Source organism: Cebus imitator, unplaced genomic scaffold, assembly GCF_001604975.1.
Source record: "Cebus imitator isolate Cc_AM_T3 unplaced genomic scaffold, Cebus_imitator-1.0 Scaffold75, whole genome shotgun sequence".
Taxonomy (NCBI): Eukaryota; Metazoa; Chordata; class Mammalia; order Primates; family Cebidae; genus Cebus; species Cebus imitator.
Window position 1 is genome coordinate 6,994,610 of NW_016107390.1, and position 27,794 is coordinate 7,022,403.

The 27,794-nt window shown below is 37.2% G+C and overlaps 1 protein-coding gene across 1 annotated transcript in view; it reads right to left on the reverse strand.

The window, feature by feature from the left end:
- The window catches only part of FMN2 (formin 2), a 383,202-nt gene that overhangs the window by 120,187 nt on the left and 235,221 nt on the right, over positions 1–27,794 (reverse strand). The window contains exons 12-14 of the mRNA XM_037739857.1: positions 26,484–26,663; positions 23,009–23,068; positions 22,729–22,849 (exon numbers count right to left, since the gene is read on the reverse strand). Coding sequence (XP_037595785.1) covers positions 22,729–22,849; positions 23,009–23,068; positions 26,484–26,663 — 361 coding nt within the window. The remainder of the gene's footprint in view (positions 1–22,728; positions 22,850–23,008; positions 23,069–26,483; positions 26,664–27,794) is intronic.

The window sequence follows — 27,794 nt, forward strand, 5'->3', positions numbered from 1 at the left end:
TTCTCCTTCTAGAAGATCATGAAAGATACCTGTCCAGTGTCTGGGTATTAATAGTGATGTGCATTGTTAGGCAGCTTTTTCTTTACTAAGCAGCTCAAATTATTAGAATTCCCAAGGGTATACTGAGTAAATATCTCCACAGTGCACCCTCTGTGGAATGATATGTCTGGGGTTGCTTTAAACTATTCTGGATATAGTCACACAGATACTTGTGCAATTACAAAGTAAAAGGATATTTTAAAAAGTCCACCATTGATAGTTCAGGTCTTTAATGTTCAGGTCACAGAACAAGTCTGCTTGTTTTCAGGACAAATTTCTCCTCTACTCTCATCTCCTAGCAGTCTCCATTTTCTCTCTCTGCTGTATTACCAGTACTTAGAATAATCTCCCAAAGGCAATATGCATTCAACAATTCTTTATGGAATGAAAATAAACAGATGCTTTTTATCTTCCTGTCAAGGCAAGCTTCTTGTTTACCTGCAAAATGTCTTACTTATTTGAATTTCTCCAAGCCTTACCCATACTTAATTCACCCACCAGACATACTCTCAACACTTATTGACCAGCTGCTGAACTTCTACTTGTCCATTTCCAGAGTCTGGTTCAACTGTCACCTCAAGACAAGGGGGTCAATCTCCTGTGAATTTTGCATCTCCCTTTTCTACAGAACATGTACGAATGATACAGAATACAGTCAAAGCACTGGTTAAACAGATCTGGATCCAAATCTAGTTCTACTACTGGCTCTGTAATCTTGAGCTCACTACTTAAATTATCTAAGCCTCAACTAGAAGTTGAACTTAGTGCTAAGCTGGCTGTTAAAAGAAAATTCTTTTAAAAATGAAAAAGTCGTTAATAAGAAGAGCTTGTTGCATGTATTTGTTTGCGTGTCTTTTTTTCCTATTATAATTTGCATTCCTTGAAGCCAAGGACTACCCTATTCACCTCTGTGTGTCAAGCGTGTGAAATGCAGAGGAAACACTAAGACCCTATATGAAGAAAGTGCTTTCAACGATGCCCATAATCAAGGCCAAGGCTTTCCTTAATCTGGATATTAAGTTTCCAGTGGTCACTGATGTAAACCACCAAAACTCAAATCCAAACTTCCAAAGCTCAGTGTGATTTAAAATTTGTACAGTTATTTGTTGGTAATTGTTGCTTTACTTGTTCATTTGATTAAGAAGAAAGAGCTTGTTGGATAAATGTAAATATAGTATGTCATGTTCTAGAGTTTATACATTCATAAGTCTCATATTTTGTACATACACAATGCTACATATAAATATGCACAATGCGATAATATATAAGAAATATATTTAGAAGACTGGACACTATTCTTCTCTTAACTGTAGCACATCAAGTTGCACAACATATCATCTTGGCTATCACTTATCACTCTCAAAACTGGTATGTGACTATGTAAATAAAAAAAAAATACCAAACACCACAATCTCACAAACTTGAAGGGTCATTTAGAAACATTATTAAAAACAGAACAAAGAGTTCTTGGAAAACTTGCATTACAGTCAAATCCAAATATTAAAAAACATTTGTTAGGAGACTGTTGGCATAACTGAGTAATTCTAATCATCTTAACTTTTGTTTAATTTAAAGATCTCTCTGAGCCAAAAAGATTTCTATCATGTTGAAGGGCTAATATCAGAAAGCATGCATTAGGTTTCCAAATACAAAGAATAACCCAGCCAGAGGATAGAAAGAAAAATGTCAGCTATTCCCATTGGACGATGGGCTCCAAAACATCCATGTCATCCACAGAATGGCACGCTGTGGGGCACTCATCAGTTTATCACTGTCAGATTAAAGCAAGAACATGACATGCCACTCCCTGAAATGAACCAGGATCATGAAGAGTCCGGCTATTTTTTTGAGCGGGGAATTGGAATAATTTATACAAGTCTCTAAGTTCAATCAATGTTAATCACAGCTTAGAGTTGCTGCTTTTCTGTGAGCTTCCAGAAAGTTTCATTGGCATCTACAAACCTGCCTCAGCAGGTAGGAAGAAAGTCACATAACAGATACCAAGGAAAGCAATAACTGTGATCAGATCAGAAAGCTTTCTTCTAAAACGCAACGATTTCCCATGTAGGCCTGGTTTGTGTATTATTCTGGGTTCAGTTTTAGAAAACAGACACCATTGTAGCTACTTAATGCAGATCAATGCAGGCAGCAGCTGCTTGCAAAGTAGGTGCAAGTGCAGAGTGACTGGGCTCTATACTTGGTCTCCAAAAGGGACTCCTTGAACAAAAACCGTAAAACCAGCCCACCAGGAGGGGTGCTATCTACGCCACAATCAGGACCTACGCTGTGCCGTAGGTACCGCTGACTCGACTTTTGGTTTTAGACTGGAACCTTACTTGTTAAGTCCGCACCATCAAATCAATCACTGCCCTGTGCCCCAGTTCTGCTTCTCAGTATTCACAGAGCTAGTAATTGGGCACTGGGAAAATAATTTGAGAAAACCCAATCTCTCCATGTAGTGAAAAAAACAAACAAGCAAAACAAAACAAACAAAAACAGTAAGAACATTGATGTGTGGACACACCACCTTTCACAAGTACTGTACATGTATTGACAAGAGCAAGAGTCAAACTCAGACAGAAGGGAAACTGCAGATACAAGAAATACTTAGAGGGTAACATTTGCAGAGCTTAGTAATTGAAGGGAAGGTTAGGGTTAGGGTTAGGGTTGAAGATTAAGCTTCAGAATCAACTGGGGAGTCTTTTTAGTTTTCAGTCTTTTCAACCTGACAGGGCTCCAATCTCAGCAACTTTGAAAAGTAATCTCTTTCCATCACACACCGGTCAGAATATCTTTTCGTAAAAAATAAAAAAATAAAAAAAATAGGCTGGGCTTTGTGGCTCACACCTATAATCCCAGCACTTTGGAAGGCCAAAGTGGGTGGATCACCTGAGGTGATCAAGACCAGCCTGGCCAACATGGCAAAACCCTTTCTCTACTAAAAGTACAAAAAATTAACTGGGCACGGTGGCTGGTGCCTGTAATCCCAGATACTCGGGAGGCTGACGCAGGAGAATCACTTGAACCCAGGAGGCAGAGGTTGCGGTGAGCCGAGATTGCACCATTGCACTCCAGCCTGGGTGACAGAGTGAGACTCTGTCTCAAAAATATATATAAGGAAAAAAAAATAACATATACTGGCAAGGCTGTTGTGGAAATGGAATGCTTATACGCTGTTGATGAGGATGTAAATTAGAGCCACCACTGTGGAGAGCAGCTTGAAGGTTTCTTAAACAACTAAGAGTTGAACTACCAATGGACCCAGCAATCCAATTACGGGGTATATATACCCAAAAGAAAATCAACTGTTCTACCAAAAGACCACACGCATTTGTATGTTCACTGCTATGCTATTCACAATAGCAAAAACATGAAAGCAACCTGGGTGCCCATCAACAGTGGACTGAATAAAGAAAATACGGTACATACATACCATGGAATACCATGCAGCCATGTAACAGAACAAAATCATGCCCTTTGTAACAACATGGATGCAGCTAGGGGCCTTTATCCTAGGTGAACTAACATAGAAGAAACAGAAAGCCGAACACTACATGTTCTCATTTATAAGTGGGAGCTAAACATTGGGTACATAAAGATGAGAATAATCAATGCTGGGGTCTATTGGGGGTGTAGAGGGGGAAAGAGCTAAAAAAGTACCTACTGGATACTAGGCTCACGACCTGGGTGAGAGGAGATCATTCATACTCCAAACCTCAGCATCATACAATATATCTTTGTAACAAAACAGCACATGTACCCCCAGATTCTAAAATAAAAGCTGAATAAAACCCCAAAATATTAAGTAAAAAAGAAAAGAAGTTTCCATGATAAGGCTCATAAAAAGGTCACATGGAGTTTCTAATGTGCACTGATGAGTGCTGTAGGAAGGAAACAGAGGGACCCGAGTGGATTTCTAGTTTGGGTGGCTTTGAGATGGAGATGGAGGGCAAGAGTGGCTTTCAGAGGAAAGAAAATGCATTTGGTTTTGAACTCACTAGGTTTCAGATGCCAATGGAACATCCAGGTGTAGTTTTCAAGTAGCTGCATGTATGAATTTGCAGCTCAGATAACAGAAACTTTGAATTTGGATAAAACCACCTGAGGACTGCATGTACACAGTGAGAAGAAGGGTAGGCCAATGTTGAACACCTGAAGAATACCAACTTTTATGAAGCAGCAGAGAGAGAGAAGGCCATGGAGAAAGAAGATTCAGATGGGATTGTGAGGTTACAAGGAAAATCAGGAGTGAGTGGGGCTAAGGAAGCTAACAGAACAGTGAGTTGTGAGAAATGAGTCAAATCCAACAACATCAAATAAGACAGGGGTTGAAACAAAACATCCATTCAATTTGGTAAATAGTAACAACGGTTTTAGTAATGCTAGGGACAAAAGACCAACTGTAATAAAGTGAGGAAGGAATGAGGAATAATGAGTCAATGAGCCCAGAAGTTGACCAGAGATCTGCTACCATATTAACTACTTAGCACGAGGATCTCAGAACACCTGCCAGTAAAGGTACACGGTGGGGCATGGGAAGGATGATGAATAAATGAATACAACTCTTTCACAGCTTCTGGAAAATTCTCAAAATGTTGTAGTCTTACTAACGGTGGATCATTAGATCCAACTGCATACTACAAAAATAACATATTATTTGAATGGACTGTTCTCTCCAAAAGAAGGAGTTCAGAAGAATCTGATCATTAACAATGGAATATATGTAGATTAATCTCCTCATCACATAAATACACGAAAGAGGACAGAGATAGCAGACACATACAAATCCCACAACACCTTAGCCCTGTCACAAATTCTATTTGGTCTGAGCACACTAGTTTATACTGAAAGCTAAACAGAGCTGAATGATTTTATAAGTATATTCCTCAACAGGTGTTCCTGTAATCTCCAAAAGAAGAGATTTTCAATGTGAACACTGTTTTAAACTGAAATGAATAAAAGAATACATCAATACATTTTAAAGTTTTGCTGCTTATATAATCATTCCTATAAGATAATTCTCAGCTTGTCACCTTCCATACACAACCGGTTATGCATTCAAACATGATGCACCTCCATGGACAGGTCCGCTGTGTGGGTTACAGACAGACAAAATTTACTAGCTGTGCTGTAACTCACAAATAACAATGTAAGTTGCCTCCTTGAGTTGCGATGAGGGATAAATAAGTCAATATAGGTAAAACACCTAGCATGGTACCTGGAGACAAGAAAGGGCTGTGGAAGTTTTGACCATTATTGTTGTTACCATTGTTACTGCTAGCAGCAAAAGCACACAGAAAAGCAACATAATCCTAGAACCGAGAACGCAGGCCCTGGAGGCTGGGTGTGCATCCTGGCTTTTCCACTTACTAGTTTTGCACTTTGGTCAAGTATGTAGCCTCTCTGTGTCTGTTTCTTCATCTGTAATATGGGGATACTATTAGTGTCTAATTAACAGAATTGTGAAGATTGATGGATTTTACATAGGTAAATACATAAGCACATCGAACAGTGCTTCACACGTAGTAAGAGGAACGTAAGTGTTTGCTACAATTACTGCTACTACACTAACAGCATCATATGCCATCCCTGCTACCATTACCACCCACCAGTTAAGAAATTGAGCACTCATCTAGACAGCTCAAGAAGCACCAAAGGCAATGCTTCAGATTGTGAGTGAGAATGGCATTTCTACAAGAACACCACAGAATGAGTTCTAGGTTTTTTCCAACGTATTCTTTATTGGCAGTAACTAACTATGGTCTATTTTAGACTTAGGACACAACTCGTAATTAATGAGGGCACACCATATGTTGATAGTTTGGATGACACTGGCTGGACTAGATGATCCCTCTGGGTTCCACTGACGCTGCTTGCTATGCTCTTCTGTTTAATCTATGTGTTCACAAAGAGGAGGAAGTCATCCCTTCACAGTCAGTTAAGGTATAAGTTTTGGCCTGATTTGAATAAGTTCTCCAAGCTAGTTACTGATGGGTCAAGGAATAAAAACGTGACAAATGGTGAATGTACATTGTTGACAATGAACTTCCTTCACATATTTGGTCCTGTGAAACATAAAAGGTTAGCATTTATCCCTCATTATAAATAAGGCCACAGTGGTCATTCAGATAGTTTAAATGAGTGTACTGTATTAGCAAGGGATAATCCAAAATGAAATTAAACTAATTCTCCATTATTTAATTATGGTATCTATATAAATAGCATCATTTGATACATCATAAAATTTCACAAGTTTGTACTCTGCTGGCTTTAGGAGGGGACACTAGTGTTGATTCTTTTACCCTGAACCTTGAACATGTGGACTGACACCAAGGTTTCATATTGTGTAAGAGATGAAGTCATGAAAATTAAAGAACACACAGTTATGTAATGTCCCTAGTCTCCTGGCCTGCATATGAATATTCTAGGTGCCAGGGGCTTGCTACTTTTCAGGTTACCCCTTCTATTGTTTCAGCTCCCATCTTTACACTGATCTTCATGTAGAAATGAATTCTGCCCATCTCTCACTCCACATACTGATGTTTTTCTGATCCTCTGGTACAAGACAGATTATCGATTGATTGATTGATTGATTGGCAGAGTCTTGCTCTGTCACCCAGGCTGGAGTACAGTGGTGCAGTCTCAGCTCACTGCAACCTCTGCCTCCCGGGTTCAAGCTATTCTCCTGCCTCAGCCTCCTGAGTAGCTGGGATTACAGGCGCGTGCCACCATGCCTGGCTAATTTTTATATTATTAATAGAGACGGGGTTTCACCATATTGGCCAGGCTGATTTTGAACTCCTGACCTTGTGACCCCCCCACCTCAGCCTCCCAAAGTGCTGGGGTTACAGGCATGAACCACTGTGCCCAGCCCAACACAGATTTATTAACTGAAAGAAATGTGTGACTCAAGTAAGCAAAACATCTTTCTACCCCACTGGACATTGGTCAGAATCTTCCGTATTTCCTCTGTTCTTACTTTTTCTACTCAAATTTTAGAAATGAACATAATCATCTTTGAGCCTATCTAGCATGCAACCATGAAAGAACTAAGGTGAGAAGACAACATTAAGAAATGTTCATTGAGAGAAGGGTATGATATAGTTTAAATATATTGAGTTATAAATCTCTTCCATGTATTCTCAACTCGAAGAGCTATAAGAAAGATGGCTGACCACCTTGGAATAACATAAATATCTTAATATTAAAGAATAAAATAACTAAACAGTATTTCAGTTATTAAAATACCGTCTCTTAGCTCCAAAACTACCTTTTTGTACTAGGGCCTGGGACCCTGGTGCTGGGGCTTGGCAAACTACTTTTCTCCTTTGCCCTCTGGCTTCCCGACAGGTTTCATCAATGAAGGGAGAAGACGGAGGCTGGAGTTGGGAGGAAGAGGAGGAAGATGGTCGAAGAGATTTGCTCATCTCATGAGCACTGTCTCCAGACACCTCTCACCTCCACAAATCAGCAGGTGTTTCTAGTTCCTGGCTTGTTTCTACACACCCAAATCTGCTATCACTGAACCCCTCAAAAGCACCAGTGCAGCCAGGAAGAACCCCTTCTCCAAGCTCCCAATTCCAGCTGTGGAGGCTCTTATCTTTGACCTCCCCAATCCCAGCTCTGCAGGGCACCCCTTCAAGCCCCTCAGGCCCTATCTGCAGCAGCAGTAACTCTCCTTAGAGGTCCAAGTCCAAGCCCCAAAGAGTTCTCTATCCAAAGTTCTGGGTTTTTTGCTAACCCTAACCTCTTCACTTTATTCCCCTGGCCCTATGGCTGGTGGCTGCTTTCCACGTTAACTTCCGCATTCTCTTTCTACTTTTAACATCCTTCAACATGTGTTTAACTTAGTTCTCTATGTTAAATTACTTCTATTAAAATCATAAGTGTGGTTTTTGTTTCCCTGATTTCATAGAGAACTAGTAGACACAGTAACCAAAAGTAATGGGTTATGTTTCTTTAAGAATGCAACAGCTTCTGATATGAAAGTTTTTCTAATTTATTAATTGCTTATAAATAATATCCATTTCAATTTTTGACCAGAAAATAAGCCAGTTTTTTCATATTGTTTTTCCCAAATAAGTTTTACATTATTAGCACCATCATGTGCAAATAACGTCTTAAACATAGCTTATCCTTTAATTAAATTTCTTTTGTTCTTTAATGATGCTTACTTTGAATTTGCTGTTATATAATTTCTTCATAAAGTACAGAAAAGGCTGAGCAATCACATATTTTAAATTCGTGGGGCCCAGATAACTAAATTTCAACTCAAATTCAAACATATTCCTGGGTGGTCACCCATTTTTCTTTCCTCTGAAATACAATTATTAAAGATGTACTATGGAACATACATAAACCATATTTAATATGTAAAGATTAAATGAGAATAATTACCTACTAAATTTTCAGTTTACAAAACAGAACATAGCCAATGCTTTGGAAAAATCCAATGTGCTCCCCACTGTCCCTCTCTCAGGCCTAGAGGTAACTACAACCTTTAACTTGTGTTTCTCTTCTTTTTTTTCTTCTTTTGAGACGGAGTCTCACTCTGTCACCCAGGCTGGAGTGTAATGGCGCGATCTTGGCTCACTGCAACCCCTGCCTCCCAGGTTCAAGTGATTCTTCTGCCTCAGCCTTCCGAGTAGCTGGGATTACAGGTGCATGCCAGCATGCCTGGCTAATTTTTGCATGTTTAGTACAGTTGGGGTGACACCATATTGGCCAGGCTGGTCTCAAACTCCTGACCTCGTGATCTGCCCACCTTGGCCTCCCAAAGTGCTGGGATTACAGGTGTAAGCCACCACGCCCAGCCAACTTTGTGTTTCTCATCCCTCTACTACCTCTAAACAAGCGAAGCTGCTGTCCCTTATTCATGGGTTTGCTTCCCGTGGTTTCAGTTACCAACAGTTAAGCACAGTCTGAAAATATTACAGCATTTTAAGAGGGAGAAAGAGATACCACATTTGTATAACTTTTATTACAGTATATTGCTATAATTATTTTTACCATTATGGTTATTAATCTCTTACTGAACCTAATTTATAAATGAAGTTTCATCATAGATATGTATGTATAAGAAAAACATAGTACATACAGAGTTTGGTACTATTGGTGGCTTCAGGTATTCACTGAGAGTCTTATTCCCCACAGATAAGGGAAGACTTTGGTACTTATCTATATATTTGAACTTGAAAAACTGAAATCATACTGTTCATATTTTTCCAACAACTTGCTTTTCCTCAAGCTTGTGTTCATAAGATTTATCCATTTTCAATGCAGGTAAATACAGTTCAATCAGTTTCACAGTTCAGCAGATGTCCTTTGAAAGAAGATACCATAATTTACTCAGCTACTATTTTGTTGAAAAATATCTCAGGATTTTGGTGCTGCTGCTATCAACACAAATGACATTATATATTTCATCTGGTCACCTGTGTACTAGAGTGTATATCTAGGGGCCAAATACTCGGTCAGAGTTTAGACATTTTTGACTTAGTAAGATATTGCCATGCCAGACGTGGTGGCTTACGCCTGTAATCCCAGCACTTTGGGAGGCAGAGGCAGGTGGATCACTTAAGGCCAGGAGTTTGAGTCCAGCTTGGCCAACATAGTGAAACCTCGTCTCTACCAAAAATACAAAAATCAGCCTGTTGTGGTGGTGCATGCCTATAATCCCAGCTACTTGGGAGGCTGAGACATGAGAATCACTTCAACCCAGAAGGCGGGGTTGCAATGAGCTGAGATCAGGCCACTGCAGCCTTGGTGACAGAATGAGACTCTGTCTCAAAAAAAAAAAAAAAAAAAAAAAAAAAAAAAAAAAAAAAAAGAATACTCAAAAAAAAAAAAAAAAAAAAAAATTATTGCCAGATGGTTTCTCATGTGGATGAATCAATTTTCATTTCCATCATCAGTGTTAAAGTGTTCTCACCAATCTTTATCTTTGCCAATATTTCACATTCTCTGACATTTAATATTTTTTAAAAGAATATCAGCCAGGCGCGGTGGCTCAAGCCTGTAATCCCAGCACTTTGGGAGGCCGAGGCGGGTGGATCACGAGGTCAAGAGATCGAGACCATCCTGGTCAACATGGTGAAACCCCGTCTCTACTAAAACTACAAAACATTAGCTGGGCATGGTGGTGCGTGCCTGTAATCCCAGCTACTCAGGAGGTTGAGGCAGGAGAATTGCCTGAACCCAGGAGGTGGAGGTTGCGGTGAGCTGAGATCATGCCATTGCACTCCAGCCTGGGTAACAAGAGTGAAACTCCGTCTCAAAAAAAAAAAAAAAGAATATCAATCATCAGTGATACTGACCAAGATGAAATTCTCAGCATGGTTTGAAAAGTTACTAACATTCACACTCTCACATTTAACATGCTGTCAGGCACTTCTGCAAATCACTGTTTATGTGGCTATCAGTGCATCTTTGTTCTTCTGTAGGGCAAGTTCATCAGACAGCTTTGCTAAAGAGGAATTATTTTAGCTAAGTACATTCATTTTAGCTGAATCGTTTAGAAGGATGAGCAGAAGCTTGCCAATTAAAAATGGAAAAAGAAATGACTTGGTTATGGAGGATGAAACATTCTCATGAAAACTGTTGTAAATGACTATAATCTCATGGTAAACTTGTACCACATATGTGTAGACCATGTTTTCATGTGATTTGTTTATACGAGGTCCCTGAAAGAAACAGAATCTTATGGCTATGCATTAAACTAAGTTGGCTATTGCTCTAAAAGCAAACGTTTTTGCAAAGTACACACTGTAACACAACCACAGATAATTTATAAAATAAAATGTACCTTAACTCAAAATGACAGGGAAGTAATCATCTTTAATTAGCTGCGGTTTTCACCAGGCAGCTGGGTCAGAAGAGCAAGCAATCAGTAAAAAGGAAAAAATACAATTTTGTTGTTTTTTTCTAACATATATAAATGGCATCAAATCTTAGAATTCAATGACTAATGACTCAAAAGATTTGAAAAATTTTCTTCTCGTTAATTCTCCTTTCCAATGGTAAAATCACCACTGAAAGTAATGTATATTTTGAGATTAATAGTTTAAAAAAGTCAAAGAATACTGAAAAATGTTGATTTAAGTTGAGTATACATGCATGTTAGTGTGGAGAAAGGAAAGAGAAAGAGAAATACGTGAGGCTTATCAACTTTGGGGAAAAAAAATCACAAATGAAAATGTTTCTTTCAAAGCTTCTGGAAAGAAATGTAAACATCTCAAACAGCAAAACATCACAGTAACCTACTTACCACTGACTTGAAGGAAATCATGGAATGACACAGTTTTATTAAGAAGCCTTTATACATTACATAGATTACAGAAAAGTCTAAACAGTTACTATCTAGAATGCTGATTCTCCCTAAAAATAGAAAGATCTATTTAGCTCTTCCCATCTCTTCTGTCTCCCTCCTTTGTCAAAATCACAATTGCTTCCATACTGGTCTCACAAATTCAACTCTTGTCAGAGTAGCACTTTCAAGACATAAATCATATCACTCCGTTTCCATGAATAGAATCTTTCAATGGTTGGAAACTGCATTTAGAGTGAAATGAAAATTCCTTATAAAGTATATAAATTTATGGAGCTCCCATAATCAGAAAACATGTTCTATCATCTCATGGTCACTGTGTTCTACGGATGCTGGGACATTTGGACATTTCCTCTACCTGAAATGCCTCTCTGTCTACTTCTTTTCCTTCCAGATACCCCCCACCCAAACACACACACCCCGTGTCCACTCAGAATCTTCCTGCCTATCTATGCGGGATTGATCTGATCACTATGTACGTCTGTGTCTTCATTGCTTTCCACTTCTCTGTACTCAGCCAGTATTTGAATTATGTCAGATTGCTCAAAATTCCAAGATGCACTCACTTCATCTCATTGAACTTGGTGGCTCATCTATTCAAATTCCCTTCCATAAATTTTTTCACCTGGTAAAGTATTTATACCTCATGACTCAACTCTCATGGCAATACCTAACTCAAGCCTTCTCTAACCAATTGGATAGAATCAGGCTCAATTTCCACTCGACTCCCTGCTCCTGTTTTATCATGGTTTTTACTATAATTTGGTGCAATTATATTTGCATGTTCAGCTTCTCAACCTTCCCTGAAGGATTCTGTGCACTGAACGCCAAAAGAAAGCAGTGTTTGTGTTGGGGTTAAAACGGCGAGTTCTGGATCAGCTTCCTCAGGCCCAGATCCAGCCTCAGCTTGTACTGTGCGACCTTTAGAAGGGTATTTAATATCGCTAACTTGCAGTTACCCAATCACTAAAGAGAGGATTAATGATCCTATCTATGGCATAGGGATTAAATGAGCCAATGCATGTAAAATAGCGACACAGAGTAGTCATGGCAAGCTACTTTGATAGACGTAACAGAATTCCTGGCTGGAAGGCTTTTCCAAACCATGTACATGTACAATTTTCACTCTGGTTGTGAATTCGCTGCAATGAGCCCCATCTCAGGTATAAATATTTTACATCTGTTAGACATATACCTGATATAAATTGGGAGACTTCTGGCCTCAGGAACTAGCAAATAATCAAGGCCCAAATGGTCACAGGATGGGTGACTTTGCTCATGCTCTTTCCTATACTTGAAATTCTATTTCTTTTTCCTTTTGGGAGAATTTCACAGATCTTTTGAACTCCAATTTAAATATAATTTTCCAAGTATATCTAATAACTACTTCTTATGTGTTTCTATATAGTGAAAAATTTTATATACTGCATAGTGGTTATTCATATCATCAATGGTCCTCTTTTTAGTCTATGAGCTATGAAGAAAGAATCTACTTTTTATTTTGTTAATTTAATAAATATTTGTTAAATGATTAAGGCATGAGGCCATAATGTCTCTAGGATTCTTTACTAATCTAAATTTCATAAGTTTTATTATTGTTTTACTTTAACAACTTACCATGAAAATAAATCGGTTTTCCTTCTAGAAAGCATTTTTATAACATTTGATAATATCAAGAACTTAAAAAAATGTTCATTGCCTTTGATCCAGTAATTGTAAATCTGAATCTATATTAAGGAAACAACCAGAGATATAACTTTTAAAAGGGCTATGAATAAGAATGTTCAGCATGATGTACTTAAGAGTAGTAAAACCTGGGAGGAGTCTAATTTCCTACAAGAATCAAATTACTCACTAAATTACAGCATATTCATGAGATGAATTATGAAATTATCCCCAGTAGTTTTTGAAGCATATTAAATAGTATGAAAAATGTTTCTGCTATAATTTTCAGTGAGGAAAAATATAAGATATAAAAGTGAGTACAGAAGTCCAAACAGAACTTATAATGAATTTATAGCCTGAGCCTTCCCTCTGTTGAAAACACAGAGCAGTGAACAGCAACATACAAAGAGGAAACTAAGCAGACAGTATGCTTTTTAAAAATATTAGGCTGAGCATGGTAGCTCATGCCTGTAATCCCAGCTTTGGGAGGCTGAAGCGGGTAGATCACAAGCTCAGGAGATCGAGACCAGCCTGGCCAACATGGTGAAACCCCGTCTCTACTAAAATACTGAGTTAACTGGACATGGTGGCACATGCCTGTAATCCTAGCTACTTGGGAGGCTGAGGCAGGGGAATTGCTTGAACCCGGGGAGGCAGAGGTTGCAGTGAGCTGAGATGGTACCACTGTACTCCAGCCTGGTGACTGAGCAAGACTTTTCTCAAAAAAAAAAAAAAAAAGTGAATATCTCCTTGGACCAGAAATAGTACAGAAGTCCAAGTTAATAAACAGGATGGAAGCAGAAGTCACAGAACTGTGATTCTGGAGGAATAGGTAAAGATCTTGGCTTATGTGGGAACTGGGGATGGGAGAGAACAGACAGGAGGGAAAGGAACCAGTCTCTCTACTGGAAACCCAGGGTGGTACCTGGTCTCCCAAACTCACACAAGGAGGATGAAAACACCCACAATTCACTGCTTCCCAGGGCTGTGGCCCACATGCAGTGCAATGCCTGGGGCAGCAAGAGTAAGGAGCCACAGCTTCCCAGCCCAGACCTCAGCCAAGTCAGTCACTAGCTTGGCGACTGGATATGCTCACAGGACAGGAGCTCTATGCTGCTGATAGAAGCTTTGGTTCTGACTTGGGTACCAAAGGTAGGCCAAGTTAAAGCAACTGAAAAAGAATCGAAAGACAGTGAAGGATTTTGGGGGTCAGGAGAAGGGAGTTGGGGAGGAACACATTAACTGATAGAAGGTTTCTATCAGAATTCTTCAACTCTGCAGTCGTAACACCAACACAGTCATAGCTACTACGTATATGACGGGGCGTGGCTGTATCCCACCTGAATTTTATTTTATTTTTATTATTTTTTTTAGACAGAGGCTCACCCTGTCACCCAGGCTGGAGTGCAGTAGCGCAATCTCAGCTCACTGCAACCTCTGCTTTCTGGGTTCAAGAGATTCTCCTGCCCCAAAATAAGAATGTTTTTACACTGCTGGTGGGAGTGTAAATGAGTTCAACCATTGTGGAAGACAGTGTGGCGATTCCTCAAGGATCTAGAAATAGAAAGACCATTTGACCCAGCAATCCCATTACTGGATACATACCCAAAGGATTATAAATCATTTTATTATAAAGACCCATGCACATGTATGTTCACTGCAGCACTGTTTCATATGTGCCATAAAGAAAATGTGGCACATATACACCACAGAATACTATGCAGCCATAAAAAAGGAGGAGTTCATGTCCTTTGCAGGGACATGGATAAAGCTGGAAACCATCATTCTCAGCAAACTGACACAAGAACAGAAAACCAAACACCGCATATTCTCACTCATAAGTGGGTGATGAACAATGAGAACACATGAACACAGGGAGGGGAACATCATATATCGGAGCCTGTTGGGGGGTGGGGAGGTAGGGGAGGGATAGTAGAGGGTGGGGAGATGGGGGAGGGATAACATTAGGGGAAATATCTAATGTAGATGACAGAGGGATGAAGGCAGCAAACCACTATGGCATGTGTATACCTATGTAACAATCTTGCACGATCTGCACATGTACCCAAGAACTTAAAGTATAATAATAATAATTAAGAACAAACAAAAAGGAGATTGGCCTGCCTCAGCCTCCTGAGTAGCTAGGATTGCAAACATGCGCCACCATGCCCAGCTAATTTCTTTTATTTGGTATCTTTAGTAGAGATGGGGTTTCAACATGTGGGCCAAGCAGGTCTTGAACTCCTGATCTCGTGATCTGCACGCTTCGGCCTCCCAAAGTGCTGGCATTCAAGTGTGAGCTACTGCACCCAGCCACAGCTGAATTTTATTTACAAATGAGGACAGGGTTAGCTGCCTTCATTTGGAAATAAAAAGAGCATACACCATAATTACCTGACCTTTTTTTTTTTTTTTTTTTAAAAAACAAGCAAAAAGAAGTAACGAGAAGGGGGCAAAAACAGAATGAGGAGTTCAACCTGAAATTGTGAACCTGACACCTTTATAAAATCATCATTCTAACACCACATGGGAAACTAGTGACTCTGAAGGATAACTTATACAAATCAATAGGCGAAACATGAATTCATTTCAGATGAAACAAAAGCTGAAAAGGACTTTAATATATTTTTATAAATATCAATGAGATAAAGGAAAGATAAATATCCAAAATAAGAATAAGAAATCACTTTGGATGCAAAATGAATATGATAAAAAAATACTAGAAATCGTGAAAACAAAAATTATTATGATTTAAAGTAACCGCATTGATAACATAAATATTAGAATTAGCAGAGTCAAGAGAGAATGAATGAACTAGAAGACAATGTGAGGAATGCATGAAGATAATAGCAAAAGGTGGACGGAGATGTTAAACATACGAAAGAGATGTTAGGCATGGGGATTAGATCAATGGGCTAAAGGGATTAGACCAAAGTATATCTAAAAGGAGTTTCAGGAAAAAAGAGAAAGGTGAAGTAACACTTGGGCAGACAGTGGCTGAGAAATCTTTCTACACATTAAGGAAGCCATCAGTATTTTAATAGGAAGTTCTAAGTAGAGAGCAATACAAAAAAATTTTTAAAAATAGATTCATATCACCCATATCAAAGGAAAGCCAAAAAATGAGTCAGGATAATGAGAAAATTATATAAGTCATCAGAAATAAGACAGCTTATCCACAAAAGAATGAAAAAAATTATTGAAAATACATCTATCAGTAACAAGAGATGCCAGAAAAAAAAATCTTCAAAATACTGATGAAAAATAAGTCAGTCTAGAACTCTATTTCTGGCAAAACCATTATTCCAGAACAAGGGGGAACAATTTTTTTCAGTTATTTTTGGACTAAGAGTTTCACACGCAGCCACTCACACAGAAAGAGAGCCAAATGTGAGATGGGGGGGATATGAGATATAACAATTATAACACAGTAAGTAATTAAATATATTCATAAATGTTATCACCTAATAATTATTAAACAGTAGTAATGTTTTTAAGAAAAATGACGGTACCCAAAGTCTGGAAAAAAACTGAAAAGAAGGTAGAAGGAATTCGATTGTTAGTTAGAATGTTCTAAAAGATTCATCTTTTTTAGAAGAATAAATATACTACATAAATTTATAGCATGTTATAAAATTGTATAGTTAACAAAATATATTAACATTTAGACTTACCAGGAAATTAACAGGAACACTGTGTATATCTTCTTAATGTTATTGGAGGTGTTAGGAAGAGAATATTTAAAAATTTGTCAAGGCAATAGACAACCAGAAAGAAAATATTAATAGAATATATATGTAAATAGGCCGGGCGCAGTGGCTCAGGTCTGTAATCCCAGCACTTTGGGAGGCCGAGGTGGGCAGATCATGAGGTCTGGAGATCAAGACCATCCTGCCTCAAACTGTGAAACCCCATCTGTACTAAAAATACAAACGATTAGCCAGTGTGGTAGCATGTGTCTCTAGTCCCAGCTGCTTGGGAGGCTGAGGCAAGAGAATCACCTGAACCCGGGAAGCAGAGGTTGCAGTGAGCTGAGATTGCAACATTGCACTCCAGCCTGGCGACAAAGTGAAACTCCATCTTAAAAAAAAAGAAAAAGAAAAAGAAAAAAAATAATATTATGTAAATAAATTAAATTATCCTACTATGAACCAGAAAATGATTGGACAAAAATTGCAAAATATATGTGCATAATGATCCCAATTGTAGAATTCATGTATGTATGCACATGCAATAAACACTCACCTCCCAGATATAAAGACCAAAATATAAACATTATTTATCATGAACTGTAGAAATACAGATAAATATTTTCTTCTCTACATTTTGCAAGGTTATCTAAAACTCCTATGTTAAACAAATATTAATTTTAAAATATAACTTAAAAATGATAAATATGGTAAATTTTATATTTTACCTCAGTAATTTTTTTTTAATCATAAAATAGTAGTATTCCCTTATCCATGGAGAATAGCTTCCAAGATCTCCAGTGGATGCTTGGAGCAGCAGATAGTACTGAAACCTATATACACTATGCTTTCTCCTATGCATACATACCTATGCTATAGTTTAATTTATAAATTAGGTACATTAAGAGATTAAAAACAATAATAAAATAGAACAATTATAACAATATACTATAATAGAAGTTCCATGAATGTGGTCTCTCTGTCTCAAAACACCTTATCATACCATACACACCCTTTTTGGGATCTGTTGATCTGACAATCAGGATGACTCCTAAGTCAGGGGTCCTTGACCTCCGGGCCACGGATAGGTACTGGTCTGTGCAGTTAGGAGCCGGGCCACACAGCAGGAGGTGAGTGGCCATCGAGCAAGCAAAGCTTCTCCGTATTTACAGCCGCTCCTCAGGACTAGCATTACAGCCTGAGCTCTGCCTCCCGTCAGATTCGCAGCAGCATTAGAGTCTCACAGGAGCCATAACCCACTGTGAGCTAGCTGCGCATGCCAGAGATCGAGGGTTTGCTCTCCTTAGGATAATCGGGATGATTCAAGCACATTACATTTAATGTGCACTTTACTTCTATTATTATTATATTGTAACATATAATGAAGTTAATGATACAGCTCACCATAATGTAGAATGAGTGAAAGCCCTAAGCTAATGTCTGATGATCTCTCACTGTCTCCCGTCCCCCAGAACCCTACTGTGAACTGTGTATGTGAGGGATCTAGGTTGTATGTTCCTTAGAAGAATCTAATGTCTGATGATCTGTTACCATCTCCCACCACCCCCAGATGGGACCATCCAGTTGCAGGAAAACAAGCTTAGGGCTTTCACTGAGTTGTATAATTACTTTATTACATATTACAATGCAATAATAATAGAAATAAAGTACACAATACATGTAATGCACTTGAATCACCCGAAACCACCCCGATGCCTTGTCCAAGGGAAAACTGTCTTCCATGAAACTGGTCTCTGTTGCCAAAAAGCTTGGGGACCAGTGTCCTAAGTGACTAACAGGTAGGTAGTATATACAGCGTGAATACACTGAACTAAGTGATGATCCACATGCCGAAGGGATGAAGGCAGATGGTGGGAGATTTCATCACACCACTCAGAAGGGTGCACAAAGTCAAACATGAATTGTTTATTTCTGAAATTTTCCACTTAATATTTTTGGATCAAGGTTGACCGTGGGTAACTGAAACCGAGGAAATTAAAACCTTGGATAGGCGGGAGGACTACTGTAAAACGTTATTTTTTAAAAACGTTATTTGTTTCCTCTCCTCAAACATAAGGGGCTGAAAAGGAAATATCAGAAATGAACAATTTTAAATGTAATAATTACAAACTAGTAGTTGTAAGCCAAAAATATAATATAAACAAGTTTGAGGGCTGGTTTTCCCTACATCTCTGTACATGGACACTGCTTCAACTTGAAGGTACGGCTAATGAATTTTAACATGTTTTCAACTCAGATATTGAAAAGAGAGTGTCTGAATGCAGAGAGGAAGAACAGAAAGAAAGAGGATCCAGAGAAGAATTTGCATGAGAACATTCTTGTTCAGTTCCGGTAACTTTACTCAATGCTCTGTGCATGTTGAGTTGATTTAAGTCATGTGGCAAATGCTACAATTCCTATTCAAGAAAGGCACTGGAACAGAGTCATCATTTGATGACTACATCAAGGAAAGCTAATGACAGCCAGAAGAGATCAAAAGCAGATCAGGTTGCTTAACGGGCTACAAGTCAGTCTCTCAGAAAGCCAGGGAAGTACCCTGAGGAAATATGGAAATCTTGGGAGTGAGCAGAGAAACTAAACACAGTGGATGGTCTTATAAAATGCTAAAATGAGATTCAGTTGTCTTATTAAAAGGTCTGAGCCCTAACACATGATTTCTCAGCCTTTCCTTAGAAATAAAAATCAAGTCTTTAAGCAGAAACAGAAATGCCAGAGCCAGCAGATGAGCAACTCTATGATTATAGCTTATCTGTCTTTATCAAACTAATCACACTGCTTATTCTATTTTTACCTTATTGTGAATGGCCAAGATTTATTGGATATTTATTGTATGAAAGGTATTGACATAAATGCTTCATATGCATTATCCTATTTTCTAAAGCTTTTGATAACAACTTGCCTCTGGGAAAAAAAATGTGGCCCTTTGAATCTTCTTAAATGAATTCTTTCACTTGATCACTTAGAAGAAATCATTCTTGTCAGGAGGTCGAGGCCAGCCTGGCCAACATGGCGAAACCCTGTCTCTACTAAAAATAAAAAAAATTAGCTGGAAGCGGTGGCTTGTCCCTGTAATCCCAGCTACTTGGGAGGCTGAGGCAGGAGAGTTGCTTGAACCCAGGAGATGGGGAGGTTGAGGTTACAGTGAGCCAAGATTGCACCACTGCACTCCAGCCTGTGCCACAGAGCAAGACTCTGTCAAAAAAAAAAGAAGAAAAAAAGGAACAAAGAAAAAGAAAGAAAGAGAGAAAGAGAGAGAGAGAGAAAGAAAAAAGAAAGAAAGAAAGAGAAAGAAAGAAAGAAAGAAAGAAAGAAAGAAAGAAAGAAAGAAAGAAAGAAAGAAAGAAAGAAGGAATCATTTTGAATAGGCTACTTTGATCAAAGTAGACATTATTTCAAAGTAATTGTTCCTGAAATAACATAATCCAGTAATTTTTCATTTGACTCGCATTTAGTCAGATGGATGTATATATCTATTTATATCCCTCTCATTCCTAAAAAGGACATGAGGCAGATTCCATGCCTTGTTGATATGAAATTCTATATTTGGATATATCTTTACTTCCCAGTAACTGAATTTAAATTTCAATGTATAACATTTCCTTTCTTGTGTCACAAAACATCTTTTCCATGGAAAACCCCAAATTTTAGAAAAGCAAAAAAAAATGAGGTAAATTATGATTTGTCAGTTTTTGATCCTCAGAGTTTGACAGCTTTGTAAATAGCTCTTCAAGCTAATTCCAGTTTTTCAGAAGAGTAATGTATAATTACATTGTTTCGTGAACTATAGCGTCATTTCTCCACCTTCCCTGTGAGCTCCTCAAAGGTAACTGCCATTCTTCTGTTACTAACACAGTACTCTCACCTTGCATTTCTCAAAATATGTTTCAGTGACTACAGAACCCACGAGACAGTCTGTGAGAAAAGTGATCTTTAATGAATGGGAGAACAATTCCAAGTCCTTTTTTTTTTTTAAAGAATACCATGAAGTCCTTTTAAATTTAACTTAGCAGCTTCTACATTCATTTGGCCATGAAACTCTCCATTTCAGCAACTCTACCAAATTGTAATAAGCTATATTCAAACTGGGGAAACTACTGTGTCAGACAACTGTGATCACTGCTGGTCAAGGGCACAGGTCTTTCAGACCTGAAACTTATCTGAAAGATAAGTTCATCTTTCCCTAATATCAAGTGTAAACCTTCAGGGTTAAAATCCTCTTTTTCACCCTCTGAGATACTAAAAAAATTGCTAAGAGACTCCTTCAATATCTAATCTTCTGTGCTGCCAAATGCAGGCATTTAGCACTTGTAGGCGGCAAATGCAGAAGTGGAATTCGTGTTCAGAGGCGCTGGCTGATTGCCCTTTTCAAACCCACTATCTGGTGTGAGTTAGGTGTTTCTTTTTAGCTCCAAGTCTTGCAAGAACTTGCCATTTTCATAGTCACATGTATATTTAATACCTATAGTAAGAAGTTGTGTATTTATTATAAGAAAAGGGGATAACATTCCAAAGCGATACAACTAGAGAGAGTAAATGTAAACCCTGATATCGTTATAACAGGATCATCCAATCTTCTCCTTTATCAAATCACCTGTAAACTATGAAATCCTACCTTACAAGACGAACTATTGATTAAAGTAGGAAGTATTTTCCAGATCCCCTAGAAATGTCCCTAGCACCACATTATAGTGTGTATAAAATTTCATAAGCAAACCAAGATGCCTATCATCAGGTTGAAGTACGATAAATACTATAGCATGACGTTTTCTTTTCTGTTGCTTTCAGAATCCATTCTTAAAATTCACAGTACCATAACATTATATAAGTATAACATAGTTTTATTTATTATTATTGTAAAAAAGACAGAGTAAGTCAAGGCAGTCTTTCTTGGGCTCAGTCAATGAGTACCAACATGTAAGTCTCCAACAGGGCACATCTAAGTGACAGAATTTCAGCCCTCTTCAACAGCGATTCCTATAACCTTTGTGCTTTCACAGGACCTAGCAAATGTCTGACATGAACCAGGTCCATAATAAATGTTGTTGAATATATAAAAACTATAAGCAAGCTACATAATGTTCCTATATTCAAGGAAATCCACATAAAAAATCTGTGACTAGAATATAACGATTCTATGAATTTGAATACAGATCAGTAACTTTGAATAAACACATCTCAAAATTGGGAGTCTCTTAAAAAGTTGTCTTTTTTTTGGTTTCTGGACGGGGTAACCAGGACTTTTCTTCTCATGTAGTAACACAATATCAAATGAAAATCTCATGTAAATGTATTTACTCCTTATCTGTATGTAATATAGCAAAAAAGCAGCTCAAATAGATAGCTGAGGTGTTCACAACTCAATAAGAATATCAAGAAAGGGGATAGCAGGGATTTTACTTACAAAATCAAAACATTTGCAAACTATTTGCTTTTTTGTAAATGCTTTTAATTCTGAAATTTGAAAAATTTCAGCCTGTTATTCTCCAAAATAATTTTATATAAAACTTCTTGATTGGTAATAAAACAATATACATGTATGTGGTTTTTAAATAGAAGATATTGTGTTCCCAGGGAAGTTCATAAGCCAGAAAATCTTGGGCAAGTACACCAAAGGAAATGGGGAGGGACTATTTATCTTCTATTATAACAATGACATAATTTGTATCCAACCATGACATGACCAATATCCAAATGTTCTTGGTTATAAAATAGAAACAAAATGTAAACTTATTCTTGACAAAACAGATTGTTAATTGAAATAACCAAGATATTACTTAATAACCAAGTTTTTGATACACGTAACTTTTTAAATAACCAATGACTAAGAATATTGGCAAAATTGTTCTTTTGCCACACACACACATACACACACACACATTTAGTTCTATAAAGATAAGAAAAGCTTACTTTTCTCTCAAAACATTGAAAGTCTGCCTTCTCTCATTAAAAAGCATAAACAGAAAACATGAGTTCAGGATCGTAAGTTACCTTTCAAGTCTTTTTTCAGTTTTCTGAGATCTTTTTGAAAATCTTCAAACTTCATCTGTGAGGCCTGAAAAAGGTCCTGGGGTTCTGGCAGTGGGAACAGACACTGTTCTTTTCCAGCATCCTAATGAACAAAAAACCCCATCATATTTAAAGGAATTGGTTATCAATATAAAAAAGAATAATAGCAGATATGTTCAGAACAAAAACAACAAAAAGCACTGCCAGATCATCCAACAAATAAAGAATAACGGAATATGACTAGATGTAAACATTGTCTTACCTCGTCAAAATTTCGGAGATAATACGAAACAATATATGACAAAAGGCTTCTGCTATTGTCCTAGGCAGAAAGAGCAAAGTCAGTGACAATATATTTTTTAGCTGATTAAATATAAAGTGTTACCAAAAAAGATCCTAGTGAATTCATGTATATACATACATGAGAACATTTGGAATGACGTGAAATTTTACATTTTGAATTGTCTTGGCCATTGTGTCTAAGGAGTTTGGTGGCATAAAAGATTTTTCTCCTCAGGGTTCCAATCTCAGCACAGCTATTTAGGGTCAAAGTCTGAACTGTAAATACTTTCCAATTGTTACCCTTCTCAATTAGAAACTTAGCTCATGTCTTATTATTATCAAGTGTGTTTTATTATTTTGTGTTTTTATTATGTTTTCATTTGATTATTATTTTTTATGTTTTAAAACTACTACCTTAAAGGAAATAATTAAATACTGTTAGCATTGATATATAGCTGGGCTAATAGGTACCACTCCAACACTAAGTTTAATTGTGGCTCATTAGCATATAGGTTACGGAAATAAAAAAGCTAAGTATCATTGTAAGTAAAGGGGAGCTTTTAACAGTTCCAATGCTACAATTTGTTATATCAGCAACTGAGATTGAGGAATTAATACTCATGTGGTTATAAATAAGACAATGTGGATGGTTCTATTTAACAAAAGGTAAAGTTGTTTCATATCTGACACTTCAAAGAATAGCTTTTCACCTTCTTTCTGGTTTATTTAGGGGCAATAATTTTTATTTAACTTTTTTTTTTTTTGCTACAAAGTAATAATAGATAATCTGAAATTGAGAGCTCAACTATATATTTTGCTTCAAAAACAAACTCTATGATACAAACTACATTCTCTGGACTGTTTAACATAACCATGACTTCTTCTATATGTATAAAAAGAGCAAAAACTGTTTATAATCAAGTTTGACATGAGTCAGTAATATAGCTATTAGAGACATCCCTCATTAGACAGGATTTGCTTGTAAAATGATTTAAGCAACTTGACCTCCTTTTTCTCTCCCAACTTGTAATTCAATGCAACAGTTGGCAGAACCTGAATCAATTAACAAAACTAGGCATACGGAGAGAAAATTCTAAGTGATCAAAGTAACAGCTCTGTCCGTGGAGGTCTATAAATAGTACCGAGGAATAAGTAGAGTTACATTTGTTTTACAGAGAAGAACCAATCCAGAAAGACTTTGCATAGCTCTTCTGAGTACAAGTGAAACAATTTTAAAAAGGTATTTCTTAATTACATATTTAAATTTTTATTTTAGATTACCCCTTGATTATTTAAACTAATCAAATTTAACTTAGTAGAGGATTGAATAAGTTATATAAACTGATACCAAAAAGATCCCACAAATAATCTTTTATTTGTATATGATCACTAGAAACTATTTCCAGTTCATTTTTATAATTTAAACATGATATTGCTGTTATATATTTCAATATTATTTGCAAAAGTTGTTTTACTCCAACAAGCAGTTGCTGAGTTTTCAAGAATTACCATAGGTTAAGCAAAGGTCTTTTCTCTTTTCTTTTCCCTCTCTCCCCCTTTTTTTTAGAAGGGGCCTCACTGTATTGCCCAGGTTGGCCTTGAAAAATCCTCCCAAGTAGCTGGGATTATGGGCTCACGCTATTGCACTTGGTGTAAGCATTTTTTTTTTAAACAAACATAATCTATCAGGTCTCTATGTTAGAGATTTCTATGAAAATGTGAACAAACAACCATAAAAATAAAAAAAATCATATGTGTACCAAGGAGGGACTATGAATTATTCAATCTTGGAAAGGCAGTGTCCGGATTCCATAAATGCTCAGAGAAAGAATGCTGAATATCTGTATTAAATTGACCCCCCTACACACACACACACATGCACACACACATGCACACGCACACACACACACACACACACACACACACACACACACAGTCTCTGACTTATGATGGGTCATCTTACAATTTTTCAACTTTACAATGGTACAAAAGTGATACACATTCAGTAGAAACTGTACTTCAAGTACCCACACAACCGTTCTGTTTTTCACTTGCAGCACAGGATTCAATAAATTACATGTGACATTCTGCCGTTTATTATAAAATAGCCTTTGTGTTAGATGAGTTGCCCAACTGTAGGCTAAAAGTGTTCTGAGCATGTTTGAGGTAGGCAAGGCTACACTTTGATGTTTGCTACGTTAGATGTACTGAATGCCTTTTCACATATGGTATTTTCAATTTAGGATGGGTTTATCAGGTCGTAACCCCATGGTAAGTTGAGAATCATCTGTACATGGGACAATAAACAAATTTTTGGCTGACAGAAAAGATTTTAAAAAGTCTCTTTCTCTCATGAAGGAAATTATTTCATTATCTAGGAAGGACAATCCTATCTACTTTCATTTCTACAAGCCAATTATTAAACTTAATATTTAAAAAACATGCCAGAATTTCCTTTATCCTTCTTTTGTGTGGGATGATTCTTTTATCGAGGAAAGTAACTCTTTTAATTTTTGAGTTTACCATCTGAGATTTAAGTCTTGACTCTTACCATCATTCCTAACCTCATATTTCTGCTTGCACTCTCACAATTGCTTAGATATTAATTTAAAACAAACAGAACTGCAGAAGCAGTACCACAAATTAGGTCTGCAAAAGGGCTTCTATCCCCACACACACCAGTATCATGAAGAGAATGCTGCACAGAAGAGTAGAATCATCTTTTATATTTTATTTACAAGCCATTTTAATCATCTTTGTGCTATTTTCAAAATATGGACCTGTTGGCGTCCATTGCTTAACATGGCAAAGAAAAAAATGCGAGATACACTGTGTAAGTCATAGAAAATAATTAGCCTTCAGATTCCAAAACACGGGAAAGATACAGTAAAATAAATTATTGTTTTTACATTAAAACTATATATATTCTTTTATCACAGAAATGTAACTCTTTTATTTTTTGAGTTTACCATCTCAGCCTTGAGTCTGTGACTCTTACCATCATTTCTAACCTCATATTTCTACTGGCACCCTTACAATTGCTTACTATTAATTTCAAACCATCACAACTGCAGAAGCAGGACCAAAAAATAGTTAGGTCTGCAAAAGGGCTTAGACATTCCCCTGCACACCAGTATCAAGTTTTCCATTAAAGTGTTTCTATTAAAACAATCGTTTTATATTAAAATAATATAAAATTACTTTTTATATTGTTTTTATATTAAAAGTTGTAATTATTCATTAGACATAAATATTATTCACATTAGGAAACATTATTCATCACTACATCACAAATATCTGACGGACATTACTTTTTTCTAGCTCAGAACATAAAGAAACATCGGACCTAGGAACCTAAAAGAAATATTTATTACAACTGCTTTACATTCAAACCTATTACTAAACAAAACATGGAATTCTCAATTTGCTTCCGTCCACTCATGCAAAATACTTACACTGCTCTTGACGTCTTTCAGCTTTGGAAGAATGTCCAATCCAAAGCCATCTGCCTGTCCTCGAGTCTTATTGCCTCCATTCATGTAGTTGCCAAAGGCAAGAACCAAACCTAGAACCTGCATAACCCCTGGGCCATTTTTTAATGTCTGTAAAACAGAATAACAACAATAAAAAAACAACTTTTATTTTATGCAAGGTTTTGTTTGAATCATCTCAAGTCGCTGCCAGCTGTTTATATTGCATAAGTAGTTTTGGGTCACGACCAGGCTTTATGATTTCTAATTATTAGTTATATTTTAAGAAAAGTATCTTGAAAGTTAATGAAAGTTGCACCACCCACAAATACTCAGGTATGCCTTTGTAAGCTGAGAGATGCTATGCTAGGCCATTTCTATGATCTAATTTCTAGGAAAACAAATAACGCTGTATGAGAACTATTAAGGCTACATGAAAACTATTAAGGCTACATGGGAACTAAGGCTATATGAGAACAAATAAGGCCAAATGAGAAGTATTACAAAATAATATCACCAACATCACTGCCATTGTCTTAATTGTGCCTATGTGTGGAACAATGCGAATTTTTGGCATCAGCAAAGGAAACCAAAAAGCAGTTTCAGAGATTAACTTCTAAATTTAGGTTTACCCCCAAAGAGTTCACACTCATTTCTTTCAAAACACTGTTTAACTTGAATTTGCATGTCACGTCTTCTGAAAGTGTGAGCCTTTAAAAACATCTTTTCACTTTTCAAAATCATTTGCCACAACTAGAACAAATGGTACTGATATTTGACAAATCATTTTAAATGTTAATACTGGTCATTTCTGCCAAGCATTTATTTTTTGTTTTCAGAATAACATGTATCTTCTATTGAGTCATATGGCTGTTCCTAAATTACTTGGCTGGAATAATTATTAACAATTTGTGGAGGGGTCCTTCCAGATAAAGAAAGAAAGAAAATGCCTTCGAATTACATTTCTTTGGAAGTCTGATGTCTGAGAGGTCCGTGAAAACTGAAAATTTTGTTTTGGCAAAAGGAGAAGGCAGAGAAGTTTCTGGAGGCCAACATGTGCTGGCTACATTCTAGCAATATGGCCCTGCAGCCCCAGGTGCCCATCAGAACATTTGCTTTGATCTTGAAGCTCAATCATAAAATGTTCCCTTCGGCCGGGCGCGGTGGCTCACGCCTGTAATACCAGCACTTTGGGAGGCCGAGGCGGGTGGATCACGAGGTCAAGAGATCGAGACCATCCTGGTCAACATGGTGAAACCCTGTCTCTACTAAAAATACAAAAAATCAGCTGAGCGT